Source organism: Malurus melanocephalus, unplaced genomic scaffold, assembly GCF_030028575.1.
Source record: "Malurus melanocephalus ecotype Western Australia unplaced genomic scaffold, MMel_1.1 scaffold_101, whole genome shotgun sequence".
NCBI lineage: Eukaryota > Metazoa > Chordata > Aves > Passeriformes > Maluridae > Malurus > Malurus melanocephalus.
The window spans coordinates 131,941-147,185 of record NW_026623333.1 but is presented as its reverse complement, the minus strand read 5'-3'; the positions used below and the strand labels follow the sequence as shown (position 1 = coordinate 147,185).

At 39.4% G+C, this 15,245-nt stretch overlaps 1 protein-coding gene across 1 annotated transcript in view; it reads left to right on the top strand.

Moving 5' to 3' along the window:
• Positions 1–15,245, top strand: part of PCSK2 (proprotein convertase subtilisin/kexin type 2) — a 92,073-nt gene that overhangs the window by 57,936 nt on the left and 18,892 nt on the right. Inside the window, exons 6-8 of the mRNA XM_057369005.1 lie at positions 5,809–5,885; positions 11,733–11,821; positions 14,411–14,586. Of these exons, the coding sequence (XP_057224988.1) occupies positions 5,809–5,885; positions 11,733–11,821; positions 14,411–14,586 (342 nt within the window). The remainder of the gene's footprint in view (positions 1–5,808; positions 5,886–11,732; positions 11,822–14,410; positions 14,587–15,245) is intronic.

The following is a 15,245-nucleotide window of genomic DNA, read 5'->3' as shown; positions in this document are numbered from 1 at the left end:
TTGGTGTGTTGTAGGTACAGCTTAAAGATTTTTGTGCACCCCCTCTGAAAATTAAGAAATGTTTGGCTGAGCAGTGTTCTGTAGGTTAACACGATTTTGCCCTCAGAGCTCTGGCTCTGAGCAATTAAGGACTGGTGATGTGCTTCAGGTTTTCTCCCCATCAACCTGRAAATTGTGGAGCAGGATTAGAATGCCAAGAGCTGGACCATGAAGCAGTGTCTTTATTACAAATACAAGTTTATTTGGCTGTTTCTTTTTACTAAAGTCTCATGCCTATCCCAATTGTCCTATGTCAGGTRAAGATGCAGGGGAAAAGAAATGGAGGGTATTTCAATCAGCTGGATTTATTTTCAAAAATTGATGGGAAAAAGGAATTCTCTACCTCTTAAAAGTTCCACCCAACCTAAATTTTCTCTAAGTCTTTGTGATTCCCATTTTTTTGCTCCTATTTGATTATATACCTCTGAGCTAAGCATTAGCAAACARCCACAGGGTTAAATGGCATTTAGCTGGATGCATTTGGACTTTCATTTTGTTCACTGGGAAAAAAAAAACCCAGACAATCTTGGTACCAAAGACTGAATTTCTGATTTCTTTCTGATTCTTTGGAGCTGACAACTGCCTGTGTGGTTTACAGAACTGCTGTGTGCTTTATCCTTTGTGAAATAAAAGGTGTGTTTACTGCACCCTTTTTGTTAAAGATGCTCACATGCTGAAGAGCACCAGCCAGCAGTGTAACTTATGTTGATTTTCACCTTTTATGTGCAGTGGCAATAGGAAGGAAATTACTACGGAAAAAGTAAAGCAAGTGATTGTGTGACATTGTAGTGCTAAGTGATAGGTGGAGAGGATCATGAGTTACTTGACAAAGAAATCTGTTTAATATAGAAAAAGAATACTATGTGGTGTGACCTCAGCAAAGCTATTTTTCTTCATAACTGTAACTTTAAAAATAATGCTACCTTAATGAAGATAAATGCAAATGTTAAAGTAAGACTCCATGTTTTTTTAGCTGTATTTTAAACATAGGCAGTGAAAAACTTGCAGCTTTGCAAAATAAGTTGTTCGATAAGAGGTGGGACAGCCAGTATGTCTTCCTATAAACTCTGAAGCTGGATTATTAAAATTTTTACTTCTTGTAATCTCAACTATTTTACCTGTTGTAACTTAAGCAACAGCCACCTGTTTGCAGTCAGTTTATCTTCTTTTGACTGTAATTCCACTGGTTTTTCTTTTCACCTAATTACAGATGCTTGGTGAGTGTTGATGAAATTGAAGTTTTTTTTCAATGATAACTACAAAATTAAATCATTGTTGTGGTGTGCTCTGTGCTTGCTCATTCTGTGGCCAAGTAGAGCCTGTACTGAATTCCTGGAACTGGAATACTAGGAGGGCTTGCAGGCACCTCAGATCCTATTTTGAACCCAGGACACAACTCCATCCATTTCAAGTGATGCTCTGGTTTATTATTCCATGACTGTTTTGGAAAGAAGAACAACAGACAAGTGTGCTACTGTCTTATTTATTATTCAAGATCTGCCTGGTGTTGTCTGGCTCAGTATTTTTGTGATGTACCTATAAGAATTGGGTAAAAGGCTGCTATTTCTGGAGAGACATGGCTGATTTCAGCAGTTGTGAATTTGCTCTTTAAGGTTAATATTTTGCTAACAAAACCCATTACTTTGTGGATATATTCTTGGTGTTTACAAGGTCTTCACTCGCAGCTCTGAATTTGCTGGATTGAAATATGGGATATGCACATTAATTCATGTAGGGGCAGAGGTATTAAAAAAGCTACCTTTTTTTTTTCATTTTCACTAAAATCCCCACAAATCAACCAAAATAAAACTGTGCTTTCCATGGCAGAGAGGAAAGCCATTGTACGAAGGCTGACAGCAGCAGTGCCTCTGTTTTTTGTTAATGACCTTTAAGCCTTGCAGCACCTCTCCTAGGTTAAACATGTTGCCTCCTTTTTTGCCTTCTGGTGAGCATATTYCATGTATTTTAAACTTGTGTGTATAAAAGTGAATTTTATTTGCCACCACTTGACATTCAGTGTTATTTTAGTGCAGTTCCCTGAAGTGTTATATGTTGCAAACTGAGCCCAGGAGTTTGTTTGCTCTTCGGATCAGTAAAGAAATCAAACAAACAAACAAAAAGTATCTTTCTGCCTCAGATCTACTCCAGGACKTTATTGCCATGAATAGAATCAGCCTGTGACCTGTGGGATGTGTCTTTAATTGTCTCCTGGATTAGCATTTGAGCATAAGATTTCTTGATTTACAGAGAAAAAAGTATATGTGAACTGTGCTGCTTGTGGAATAATATAAAAAATTATGGGCTTGCTGCGTTATTCAAGGTACAAAATTTTATTACAGTGCCAAGCAACACATGGGACAACTGATTTATTGTTAGTGTCATATTTTGCATAATGATTTTTTTCCACAGATGATTTTACTGCATGTGTTTTAAAAAGTACAATGCAATTCTTCAGGAAATTCTGGTCTAAGCTTATTTTTAAGTAAAGCAGAATTTTATACAGAGGAAAACTAATTTTTTTTTGTTTTATGGTATACAAGCCATTGCTTAACAAATGATTGAAATGGTCTCATCCTGTGATCTGACACTCTGCTTTTAGTATTTTATTTGGCATAGAAGCTAGAAAGCAAAAACAGAGATACTCCTTAAAAAAAGCAATGCCATTCCTCCCTGTTAGCAGCATTTTTATTATATAATAGATGTTATTTATACATAACTGTGTACAGATAGTGACTGATAAACATAAAACCAGCAGCAATGAGCTGGTCATGGCTGAGCATGAGGGATTGGATTCATTGTAATACCCAGTGCCCATGACTGCTCTAAGGCCAGACCRGTGTCCGAGGTTGGCTCAGAGTCTCCCTGAAGTTAAAAAACAGGCAGCTACCTTAGATATTGAAAACCAAGTGTTAAACACTTCAAGTCTAAGAGAAGGAGCTACCAGTAGTCTAGTTTGGCAATAAAACTGGACACTGAATCACTTGAATGGAAAAACAAAGTATTCTCATTTCAGTGTGCTGGATTCTCATCTGCACTGGTTGTGATTGCAGCCTTCCAGGTTCCTTTGCTGTTTAATTCTTCATTTAGCCATAAATTCCCTCTTGCTGCTTGCTGGGGACTCCAGCCTGTGGAGGACAATGACAAACCACAGATTTTAATATTTACTTCCCAAAACATGGAATATTTAAGCTATCCAATGAAGCAGTTTCCTTTTTGTTGCAATGTTGAAACTGACTTAATTTCTCACTTATATTTAAAAAAAAAATTACAAAAGCTGAGGCTTAAATATTTGTGGTTTTGATCCACAAATGATAAATTAGAAACGTGGAGCAGTCGATTTGTGCTTGTCTCTGCTGTTTCATTACCCATTTCAGTGTTATCATACTGTGGATGAAATACTTCTTCACAATACTGAATGTCCCTATCTTTCCTCCAAGGCCCTAATGAAGATAAATTGTTCAGTTAGCAATTGTTTYCTTTCCAAGAATTCTTCTTAATTTTGCCCTTTGTGGATGGTTCCTGTTACATTAGATAYCTTTTTCCTTTAAGTGCAGTGATCCAAAATAGAGCAAATGAGAGCTACAGGATGTGGGAAAGTGCTGCACAAATTAATTTAYAGCCTGCCTAAAGGCACCTTTCCATAAGCTGGGTTACCTGGGACATAGAGCTGGCCTGCAGTCTGCTGTTGGGTGTCTGAATCATTCAGTCTGCAATCCCTTTGTCTGTCACTACGAACAAAAGTAGAACATCACAGCTAGAAGAGCTTTTCACCCATAATTTTTGCTCAAAGGAATTCTAGAGTCAAGAGTGATTGATAGCAAGTACAAGATGCTCAAATATTTGAAAATGTCTTGAAAAGTCAACCTCACCAGACCCTCTTTGAGCTTAGGGTGTATAAGTGGGACTGCATTTCTTCCAGATGGGAAAATAAAACAGCTGACACATGACTGAGTTTAGATTCTCATTTGTACAATATTTTTAGAGTGGAAGCAGAAGTTCTGAGTGAGATGTCTGTGTGGTATCTATATGACAGTGAATTTCGTGACTCATTACATATTCTGTGGAAAAGCACTTCTTGTTTTCTGCTCCTTCTAAGTCTCCCCCCAGTAATTTCTATGGATTTTCATGAGTTCTTGAATTATGAGAAGTAGTAAATAATAACTCCTTGCCCACCTTCTCTGTACTACTCATGATTTATAGACAACTGTCAAATTCYCATTTTTGCCCTGGCTGAAAAGTAATTTCTGTTTACTCTTAGCTCATGCAAACCTGTGCCATTAAAGTGCTGTATAAGCAGTTGTGATCATTAAGAAAAGCAAATTTATCAGACACCTGAGCACAAAGAAGCACTGAGAATTTGTGGCTGTAGCTGACATGATTGGAAGGTATCTTCAGGYTGGAAATCAAGGCCTTAGTGTGGAGATGTGGAGATATCTGTAAGGATCTCAAAAAGGGATTAATCTCTGACCTGAAGAACAGCATCAAGTCATGTGAGAGCCATTCTGCAAATCTCTGCTCCGTTAAAATGCTAAAAAATATTTACTGTCTGTGCTGAATATAAGCAACCAGGCTTTGTGAAATGACCACCCAAAAAACCCTACAGTACAATAACTTCAAAGATACCTAGTTTTACCCTCCAAGTATCAAGGACAGTGTTGTCCTCATTTCATTCTGGAACACTTTTTTGGGAGTTTAAGGGTTTGAATCCAAAACCCAAACTTGGGCACAAGCAATGGACTGTCTATTCCTGTACCTCAGGAACTGAGAATCACTTGAAGGGGAATGATTTTAGGAGCAAAGCTATTCATACACAAGTCTCAAATTATCTTCAATAGCATGCTCAGCCAAATCTTAYAAGGAATACAAGTACACATTAATTAAGAATTAACATAATTCTGTTCCTTGAGTATGATGATTATTAAAACATAAACTCTGTGAACACACACTTGAGAGAAAGCTGCTAAATATTTTTAAAAGCCTAATTTTCAGTCACCCTTTATTTATTCCTTCATTAAGAGAGAAAAAAGAAGATGACACTTGACTTTCTGAAACTTTCCATTTGCTTCTCAGATCAAAAAGTTGCTGAGTGTTGTTAACTGCTGATAGGAYAAATCAAGAATGATTTAGATTTATATAGAAAGCAAAGACATGGGGTGGCATTTTGAAATGTGCCTGAAAGCCACATTTGTGAAGCTGTTCAGACAACTAAAGGACTGAGGAAATATGTGAAGAGATTTTCAGGCATTTGAGCTAGCCAATAATGCAGTTTTCACAGTTGAATTTTAAGAAATGTACATTCTTAGGCATTGAAATGCWTTAAGAAATCTGACTGTTGTGGTATCACAAAAGAGGTTTTCAAAAATACTTCTGCTGTGGAAGACCCATGTGCCACTTCCAACAGTGCTTGGAAAATAGGATTTAACCTTTGCATTGCCACACCAAGTAGTGTTACACCTGAATACTCTTAGAAGTGTTGATGAACATTCTTTAGTAGTGACCCGAGCTCTCAAACCACCTCACAAATAACCACACTGGAAATATCAGTCTGCAGGAGGCTTTGCAGGCCTGAAAGCATCATTCCCCAGTCTTGCTGGTGTGGAAATGGGAAACTGCACAGCACAATAGGGATTGGTTTCTGTCCAGATACATCTCACAGGATTAAGAGGGCAAAGTTTGCTATTGATTTTCAGCTTCCCCTTCAGTTTGTGTTTCACTTTGCCCTTCATGCCTGTTCCTCAGCTGATTTTCTGTGTTCCTTGTGTTTTACAGAATGCCAAAGCCAGCTATGACTTCAGCAGTAATGATCCCTACCCCTAYCCCCGCTATACAGATGACTGGTTTAACAGGTAAATGGATTTTGRGCAGTCTACCCTTCACTCTGATTTGTGTGAGAAATTCTGCATTTTTGTGAAATGTCTGTTTTCCAAGGTCAGTGGTCACAGAACAGAAACTGCAGTCTCACTACTGCTTGAAAATTAGAGGGTACCTATGACTTCATTATTTTAGGTTTATTTTTTATAAATTGAGTTGCTGCTCCAGCAARGTATATTTTTAGATTGTTTGAACAGATGATGGCTACATATCTTTTTTTTTTTTTGTCAGCTGTTCTAGGACAGTCCAGTGATCCAAACCTGTATAAACTGATTTCTGATCTTCTAGCTAATTTTAAAGCAGGAGAGAGGAAAGTCTTAGGGGGAAAAAGTCTTTTCCTCCTGTTGTAGCCTAAGAAGGAAGAAAAACAGCATGGTGTAGAATAACCATAAGATCTAATAACAATTAGATCTTATGTTAAGTTCTGAATCACCTTGATATAARGACAATGTACATGGGGTAGCATTTTTCTATCTGTTGGAGTAGTTAAAGTTCACATACAGTGGAAGCTGTTCTGTTTATAAATTTGGAATCAGCAGTGCAGCTGTGCCCATTGTATTATTTCTCCTGAATACATTGCCCAATACCTGTTCCTTCTTCAGTGTGTTCTGAATTTAACTCTGAACTTAGCCAGTTATCAGCAGAATGACTGGTTCTCAAGGTATGCTAAAAATAAGGATGGCCCAAAATAAAAGGCTTAAGATTTTTAGAAGTGGGAGTTTTAGTTTCCCTAAACACATTGACTTTTTTTTTTTTTTTACATAGAATAGAAATGTGTTTCAACAGTTTTTTTAAAAAAAACATGTCCTGGATTCTGCATCTGTCCCATGGCAGGTGTGCTTGGATTTGCAGAAGTTATTTCAGGATACTTTCAATGAAATTTCCAAATGTCCTTTAGACAGATGTTGCCAGTAGTGCTGAGGATTTGAAAAATTTTAAAGATTTCAGGGCTCAGACTGAGTGCTTATCAAAAAACGTTTCACGCCTCTTTGATGTGGTTCTCATCTCTAACTTAGCATGACTGGATGGTCTCAAAATTTTGGATGAGGCTTTTTCTTTTTATTTTTAAAGAAATCTATTGTAGTTCTGTCAGAGTGGCACAACAAAGAAGGAGCTGTGCTCCCACCACAGGCATGGGCCTCCTGGTATGGATTAAAGAGTCTTAGGAGCTGTGATGTCCTTCTTTTTACCCAAAGCAAGATTTCAGTGAGATTTCTCCTTCATTTTTGGAAAAGGACATCTGACACTTTTAAAGTAGTRTGAATCCATTTAGTGAATGGAAAGTCAGAGAAAGATTTGTGAAGGTCTACTTCCTTTCTTGTTTATTTATGAAAACAATATTTTCAGGAGAAAGATATCACTTAGCTCTGGAGAGGAAGAAAATTAAATTTAGCTTTAGTGTGTAATGATAGCTTTTGTTGTTTTCAGTGTGGAACTTCATAAAATGAAGTATGTTCTGCCAAACCCCATCAACACTAATTGTGCTGCTATTGAGTATTTTATAGTGGGGCTCAGTTTGCTGTCCTCACCTGTTGGGCAGAGTGGCCCTGGAGGSAGAGTTACCTCCCAAAGTCTTTGAAGCAGACCTCAAGCACTCAAGTGAAGAATTGAGGGTGACAAGCACTATTGTCTGTGACCTGATCTGTAATAATGTAGAACAAGAAGATTCAGGTTTTCAGAGAATTGCAACRCTTTATTCTGTTTCTTGAGGGAATCGGGAGTTCAGGTCAGCAACAGGAGGAAAAAAATGGATTTTGTTGCTTGGCAGATTTCCTTCACTGTTCTTTCTTTTCAGAAAAAAATTAAATGATACTGGGAAGTATAACATTGTTTGTCAATGAACCCTAGTTATGATGGGATGCCCCARCCTGGAATTGTTCAGGGCCAGGCTGGATGGGGCYSTCAGCAGCCTGATCTAGTGGGTGGTATCCCTGCTCATCACAGGGAGATTGGAGCTMAATGACCTTTAAGGTCCCTTCCAACTCGAACCRTGACATTATGAACCTTGAGATTTCTTCCATGACACAGGAATTTCCTGTCTTGCAAGGTAAATTATGGGAGCAGCACATTCAGTGGAACATCCCTTTCCTACCTTCACAATATAAGAATGTTTTAAGATTAAATATTCTTAGTTTTCCCCAGGTTAAGATGCAAACCAGCACACCATATCCAGCCTTCTGGGAGTAGCTGTGACTGTGTATTTCTGCATATCTTTGCTATTTGTTGATTGAGTTGAGGTTCTCCTATATAAGCTCTTGCCATGGCTTCTGACTCCTGAATTATTGTTACTGACAGGTTACAACTGTCTGCCTCTGATAGTGTGCATCTGGATAGGTAATGATTACATGGAAAATTTTTTGAGAGAAGGTTGATGTGAAGACTCCATTTTGCACTATTTGCAGTCAGTGATATATCTCCCATTGAATTTTAAGCGTGCAGAAGGATTAGACTCAAAAAAGGATAGTGTAATATCCCTTTTTCCATAAAGAATACATTTCTATATGAGCAATTCAAGTTCTTTGTGGAGCAAGAAGCAGAGGACTGATAAGCAAGGGGCTTTTGTGAGCTGCCAGCTGCATGTGTCATTAGTCTTTAAGAATAAATAGGAGAGGTTTTTGCATGGAGTATTTCATTAATGACATCTGCTCTGCTTTTAAGCACAGATTCCTCTTCCATTTGGTGCTTTTTAAGGCTGATGGAATCACTTTGGCCTTTCCATCTAACAGCCACTGGACTACAAAACCAAACAGGGTGGGTTTTGGAAGGGGARAGGGGTGCCTCAGGCAGGAAATTGCTTTCAGGCAGTTCAGCTGCTGCTGTGGGCACAGACCCATAGATGGCTTGGTGGCCAAATGTTTGATTCCCGTGTTTATTGTACTCATTGCTTGAGTTTGTTCAGATCCACAGCCTGAGGACCCAGCGGGTGAGGGTACACTCGGTGCAACGTGGAACAGAGCTGTGTTTGAGCCTCARGAGCAGTGGGAGCAGAGAAGGAACCTTATCAATCCTGTTCACAAAAACAGAGGCAGTCCCACAGAACCCAGCGGGTTTTAAGAACCACTTTGTGATTTTTAAACACCCTCTCCTCCAGACCCACATTCAGTACCTTGGCATTTACCATGTTGTGCAGTGAGGAGGTAGCCATAGGAATCAGTGATTGCTTGGCCTTATACAACCCTCTGATTTAATTTTGTGAGCATGCAGAAGGCACAGCTTGGGCTCTCCCCTTGGAGCACTCAGATTACAAATGTCTGCGCTGATCTAAATAACCAATAATTAATTTCACTCCCATGACATTTGTATTCTGTATATTCTCTCACTCAGCTAATGATCTAGCAGGGCAAAATTTATTTGCTATCTTGGAAACCTGTATTCATCAGACGTAAGAATGTCTTTTATCAATTATGGATCCAAACCAAAGCAGGGGAATGCTTTCATTTCTCAAATGTTCAGAAGCTGACAATGTCATGTAAATAAAAAGGGGATTGCATTTGCCCCACAAAAGTGTCCATCTGAGTTTTATATGTTTATTTTTTGCCCAATGCAAGCAGTTAAAGTGGTTAAGATGTGCATATGGTCCCAGTTATTGAGATTGCAGCTCTGCTTAGCCCTCCCCTGCAGACAGCTGAAGATAGGATGGATGGGTCCTGTTCTTTGTTGTTTGTAGAAGCATTTCAAAGCAGATGAAAAGGACCCTCAGTAAAAATCTGTGCCACCTCTGACACTTTCAAAACATATATCGCATAGAGGGGCAATGTTACATACAGTAACATTGGTAGTAGATTTTAGAAACAGAATTGTTTTCAAAGACAAAGCAGAGAAATTTTCATAGCTAGTATAGATTTTTTTTTTAATGCAGTGTGCAAAACATTTGTTCAACTGAATCCACTTCTTCCACTTTACTTTTTCATGAATGGTCATGTAAAATGTTTTCACTTACATAAAGTTTATGAAAGCTTGCTCTACTTGCTAATATATGGTTTACCTTTGAAGTAGCTTGTTCACAGATGTAAATATTTTTTAATTTTGTTCTGTCCCCTTTGTTTTAAATACTGAAACAGGGAAGAGGTGAACACTGTAGAGAAAGGCTGTGATTTGTGCCTGTGACATGAATCACTTTACAGAAACCAGAAGGGTTTATCAATGATACATGAACAGCARATAGGGCTGAGTTGGAAAAGTCTGCTATTTGCCATTAATAATTCAACCAAATGCATTTCCACTAATCCATAAGTGATTTTTTCCCCCTCTCTAGCACAATATTGAAACTCTGAGCTGCTGGAAAAAGCCTGTTTGCTGTCTCTGTTGTGTGGGCCACTGCCCTGGGGAGGCCAAGACAGGAGAGGACCTTCTGGTAAAACTTTTTTGTCAGGAAGGTCCTAATACAGTTTTTTCACTGTAATCTGGCAGTTTCACTTATTTTTTGCATCCCAGTATTTGTCAAGCTAGTTTTGAGCAAAGCCATTTGCTTTTCTCTATGGCTTATAATTTGCCCATAGGTGAGTAGCATTGACAGCACCTACTTGTGTTTCTGCCAYRYTTCCTTGWACAAGAACATGAGGGAAAATCTGCYTGATTGKTGATAGCAATTTCTGCAGCAACTGAATAAATCGGTATTGCTGTCCTCTCTGCCCTTTTTGTAAAAGGAAATTGGATGAGATCTTCAGTCATTTGCTTTTATGGAACTGCCTTTAAAAATGTATTCTTCCAAATAGTCCTGGAAGAAGTATATGYTGCTTCTTACCTTTTTATTAATGTTACACTCAGCTGTGCCAGAGGCCCTTAAAAGGAAAGAGAGAGGAAAAGGTGATTAAAAGAGTTCTGTTACCTCCCAGGGTGGTCCATCTGATATTTAGTATAACCTTTATAATGCTGCATTTTTAATTKCATGAATTCTTAGCATGCTGTAGGATCAACACTATTTTTAATGCACAGAYTGATGTGAGCAGTGGGATGAATTTATATATTGGTTCAACACCTTAAACTAAAAAAAAAACCCTGACAGCAGCACAGGTTTCAGTAGTTTCCCTGCTGCTATGCTATTTTTTAAAAACTAGGCTATGTTGCCTGTATTTCTGTGTGGTTTAATTTCTATCATGAGTTAGGAGAAAGGAAAGTGCAATTTTCCTTCCTGCAGGAAGCCTCTGCCAATAAAAGGGTCTCTGTTAAGAGCTGTAAAGCACTTCAGAGACACCCAGATATTACTGAAATACCCTGTGTCAGTCCAAACCTGGACCTCTGTGTCAGAGCAGAAAGCACTTCCACTTCTCCCACATGAGCAGAAAGGAGTAGCTCTGTGAACTGGAGCACCTTGTCAGCTCTTTTGGGAATTAGGCTCTGGATGAGAGGGATGCACATGCCCTTAGGTCTGACAGCTTTGGGCCTGGCCAGCCAGGTTGCAGGTTCCTCTTCTTTTGTGGGCTGTGCTCTTTGCATATGTTCAAACAGCAAAAAGGCAATCAGGCTTTGTTCTGTAGGGCTCAAACTAATGGGTGTCACACTGTCAAGCCAAAAAAAATAAAGGAATTAAGACTGATCTTATATTTACACTGTTCTGTCAGGGGCTGTTTCTACTAAGTTGGTAATGAGGCAGAACCTGTCTCACAGAACTAAAAAAGGCCTGAAAAACCTTACAACTACCTGGGAGCAAGCATCACTCAYCCTGCATAGGTGAAACTGGATATCACCATGGAATAGTTTTCCTCTGTGAACTTACCACTGGGAACTTACTGGGAAAAAACCAACTCACAGTGACCCAGCTCAGCTCAGCATGTGCATGTATTAGCTGGGGTTCATGTGCTCTCTCTGTCTTCTTTTCACAGCCATGGGACAAGGTGTGCAGGAGAAGTGTCTGCTGCTGCCAACAACAACATCTGCGGCGTGGGAGTCGCGTACAATTCCAAAGTGGCAGGTATGGTGCAAATCCAAGGTGTAAATGGTCTGCTGTGCTTCAGGGAGAACTCCTCCTGCAGAGATGAAGTGCTGCCCAGGACAGGACTGCAGATTGGTACCGGGCCATTGTTTATTACTTTTCACAGTAGCTGGAGAGAGGAATTTCTCCATGGTTTTGCCTTTTCAAACAAGGGCCTTATATGGGCTCTTTAGTAATAGTGCAAAAGAGCAGCTCCACTCCTTCATATACGAGCTTCTGTTTGTAGATTGATTTTCAGTGCTTCCCTGTTTAGATGCAGAATCATTTGTGGCRAATCTCATTTTGCAGGAGGTAAAGTATAAGTCCCTGCTGCACTATGAAACTATTTGAAAGGGCAGATCTCATGCTGCTTTTACTCTTTAGGCCTACAGTACTGTAAATTACTGTGATTGTAGTTCTTTGTAGGTTGTAGGGCAGTGATGTGGAGTGGTAGGAACAGATGCAGAGAATGAAACAGGTAGTACCTAGCACCCAGCATCTGCAGCTTGGGCATGTTGGATATTTTCACTTCTAACGAGCTCTTTTCTGCACAGATATATKGAATACAGTACTTGGAGTGAGTTAGGCTCTTGGCACCATGTGCCAGTTTAGTTGAATCTGAAGAAATCTAGTTTTCCCACWCTTAAGACTGTTCCATGATGAGAACTGAGACTGTTCCATGAATTTCACTTTATTTTCTGTGATTCACACCAGAAYATCAGCGTGGATGCACCCATTGCTTCCCAGAGATGGTCCACAGTGTGTGTTCATGGACAGCTCTGCTCTGCCTGGCCAATCCCTGTTTCAGTGTAGTGTCAGGAGAATCACCAGAGAAAGGCACTGAACAATGTTTGCTATGCTGTTACCCAAGAAATATCACTGTGTGTTAGTAGGTGTCTGGGCAGGTCTAATGAATATCTCCTTTCTTCTGTAAGGGTAACATCTCCTTCAAGGGTGGGACATTCCACAAAATTTACATTCTTACGTGAGTTACCGTAAGAGTAATGTGAATTCAGGCACGGGATTTCGCCTGGACCATGTCGATATAATTCACGTAACTCTACAACTTAAAGCTGGTTGCTTAAAAATCAAGAGGAGTCAAGACTTTTTTCTGATGCCCAGCTCCCAAACGTGGCCCAGAGAGATTCCCTTGGAAGGGGAAGGGGCTTGGGGATCAATCCCACAGTTCCCCTGAGGCACCTGAGTAATGGTGAAGGGTCCTTTGGTGAGGCAGGATATTACTAATGTCTCAATGCAATGTCTGCTTTTACGAGCAAAGGCTCACCCATGGCAGTTGCAGGGTGAACTGGAAGTTGGTCGCCATGGCTCTGGGGCATCACTTGCTTTTTTCTTGTACCTCTTTTTTTCCTTGAAGATAGTTTGGCTCCTCCCGTTGTTCCCCCACTTTCTTCAGGGTCAATAATTAATTTTGTGGGGTTTCTTAGGGAATTTCTTCCCATTTGTTGTCCAGGAGATGATGAATGGACAGTGATTAACAGAGGGTTTGGGGAGGGGGGAGCAAACAATTCCTCACTGGGACTAAGCAGTCCTTACCTGGCTTGGAGGGGAGTTGGTTATGGTTTTAGATGCTTTAGGGGAAATGGCTTGATGGGTGGAAAAAGTCTGTTACTGGGTTTTTGTTGTTGTTCGTCTGTCTTGTTACATACAAATTTTCTAGTAAAGAACTGTTATTCCTTTTCCCATATTTTTGCCTGGGAGCCTCATAATTTTGAAGTTACACTAATTTGGAGGGAGGGGGTCATCTTTCTATTCCAGAAAGGGTTCCCACCTTCCTTGGCAGACACCTGTCTTTTGAACCAGGACAGTGATTTCCGTGCAGATTTACATTTTATAAGTATGGGAAACRATTTCTCACCCATTGAGTTTGACTTCATAATTAGAGTCAACACTGAGGTTTTATGAAATGGACATATCCTAAGATGGTATTACTTAAACTCTTAATTCCTACTGCCTTGTGGGTTAAAGGAAGCAGATTTTAGTTTGMTTTTTTTCCTCCAAATGCTGTCCATATTTTGCTATTGAATCCACATGTTGACACAATGATATTTTTCCAGGAAATTGCTATGTATTGTGCTTCTCTACTCCATTAAATACTGGAGAGCCACCAAAATAAATAGAAAAATTACTTGAAAAACTAATGATGTGTCAACACACAACTGAAAGTAAACTAGGTGAGGGGGAGGCTGACTCTTTTTTCCTAACTTATAAAATACCATTTTAAATGCCATTAATAGTGTTTAAAAACTATGAATAATTTCTGAGATTGCTGAATTCTGGTATTTTTAACATGTTCTCAAAGAGTAAATGGAAAACACTGTGTAATTAGAAAGCTAACAATAACRTTCTTTCTCTTTCTGGGCTATGCTGCCTTGGTGGCTGGGTGTTAAATACTGAATCCGACTGTGTAAGCACACCCTGGTGAAATGGGAATGTCAAGTGTGGAATTACTGACTGGATGAAACTGCCAGTTACTTAAAATACCTGCAACAGGGGGCCTTCTGCAGGTGCTGAGATTACATTTTGTGCGGGGTAATGCATATTTCATGTTTTTTTTGATTAAAACTACAGGTATTCGAATGCTTGACCAGCCGTTTATGACAGATATTATTGAAGCTTCGTCCATCAGTCATATGCCTCAAGTCATAGATATTTACAGTGCCAGCTGGGGACCAACTGATAATGGCAAGACTGTGGATGGTCCTAGAGAGTTAACACTGCAAGCAATGGCAGATGGTGTGAATAAGGTAACAATCTTATTAATAATTTGGGTTTTGGGGGAGAATGGCRTGTACGCGCTTGTGCTGAAACCAATGACTTAAGAACACAATGCAGTTGCACAAAATATTCAACTTTCAGCGTATTTCAAGGTTCTCTGATGTTCTCTCTGCACTATTTTGGTATTGCTTTTATTGTATAGTCTCACCATATTGTGTTTATCTCTAGCCAACATATGTTTTTAATATGCTGTTGTCATCAAAATGGAAGAGCCTGATCATGTAAATATTTCCCAGGCTGAAACATGCTAGTTGTGCTACCAACACCACATTGTCTGTTTTGGTGYATTACCAATTAATTAATTGTTTTGGATTTGGAGTGTCTCTCAGGTCACTGACTATGGTCACTATTGTAGCTATAATTGAATGGCAACAGATCARATGTCCATGGACTAATATCATCCAGGAGCCTCCTTATTTATTCCTGCATTCTAGAAGTAGTCTTTGATCTTTGTGAAAGACACAAAGTAAAAGTATCATCCTGTAACCTGTTTAACCTGTACACTATAAGAAGGTTGGGAGAAATGTACGTGCCACAACTCAAAAAGAGGATGAATCAGCCCAAACAAACCAATCTTGCATGGCTTTGTGTCCACTTCTTCAGTATCATGCAGCCAAGACAACCTCGG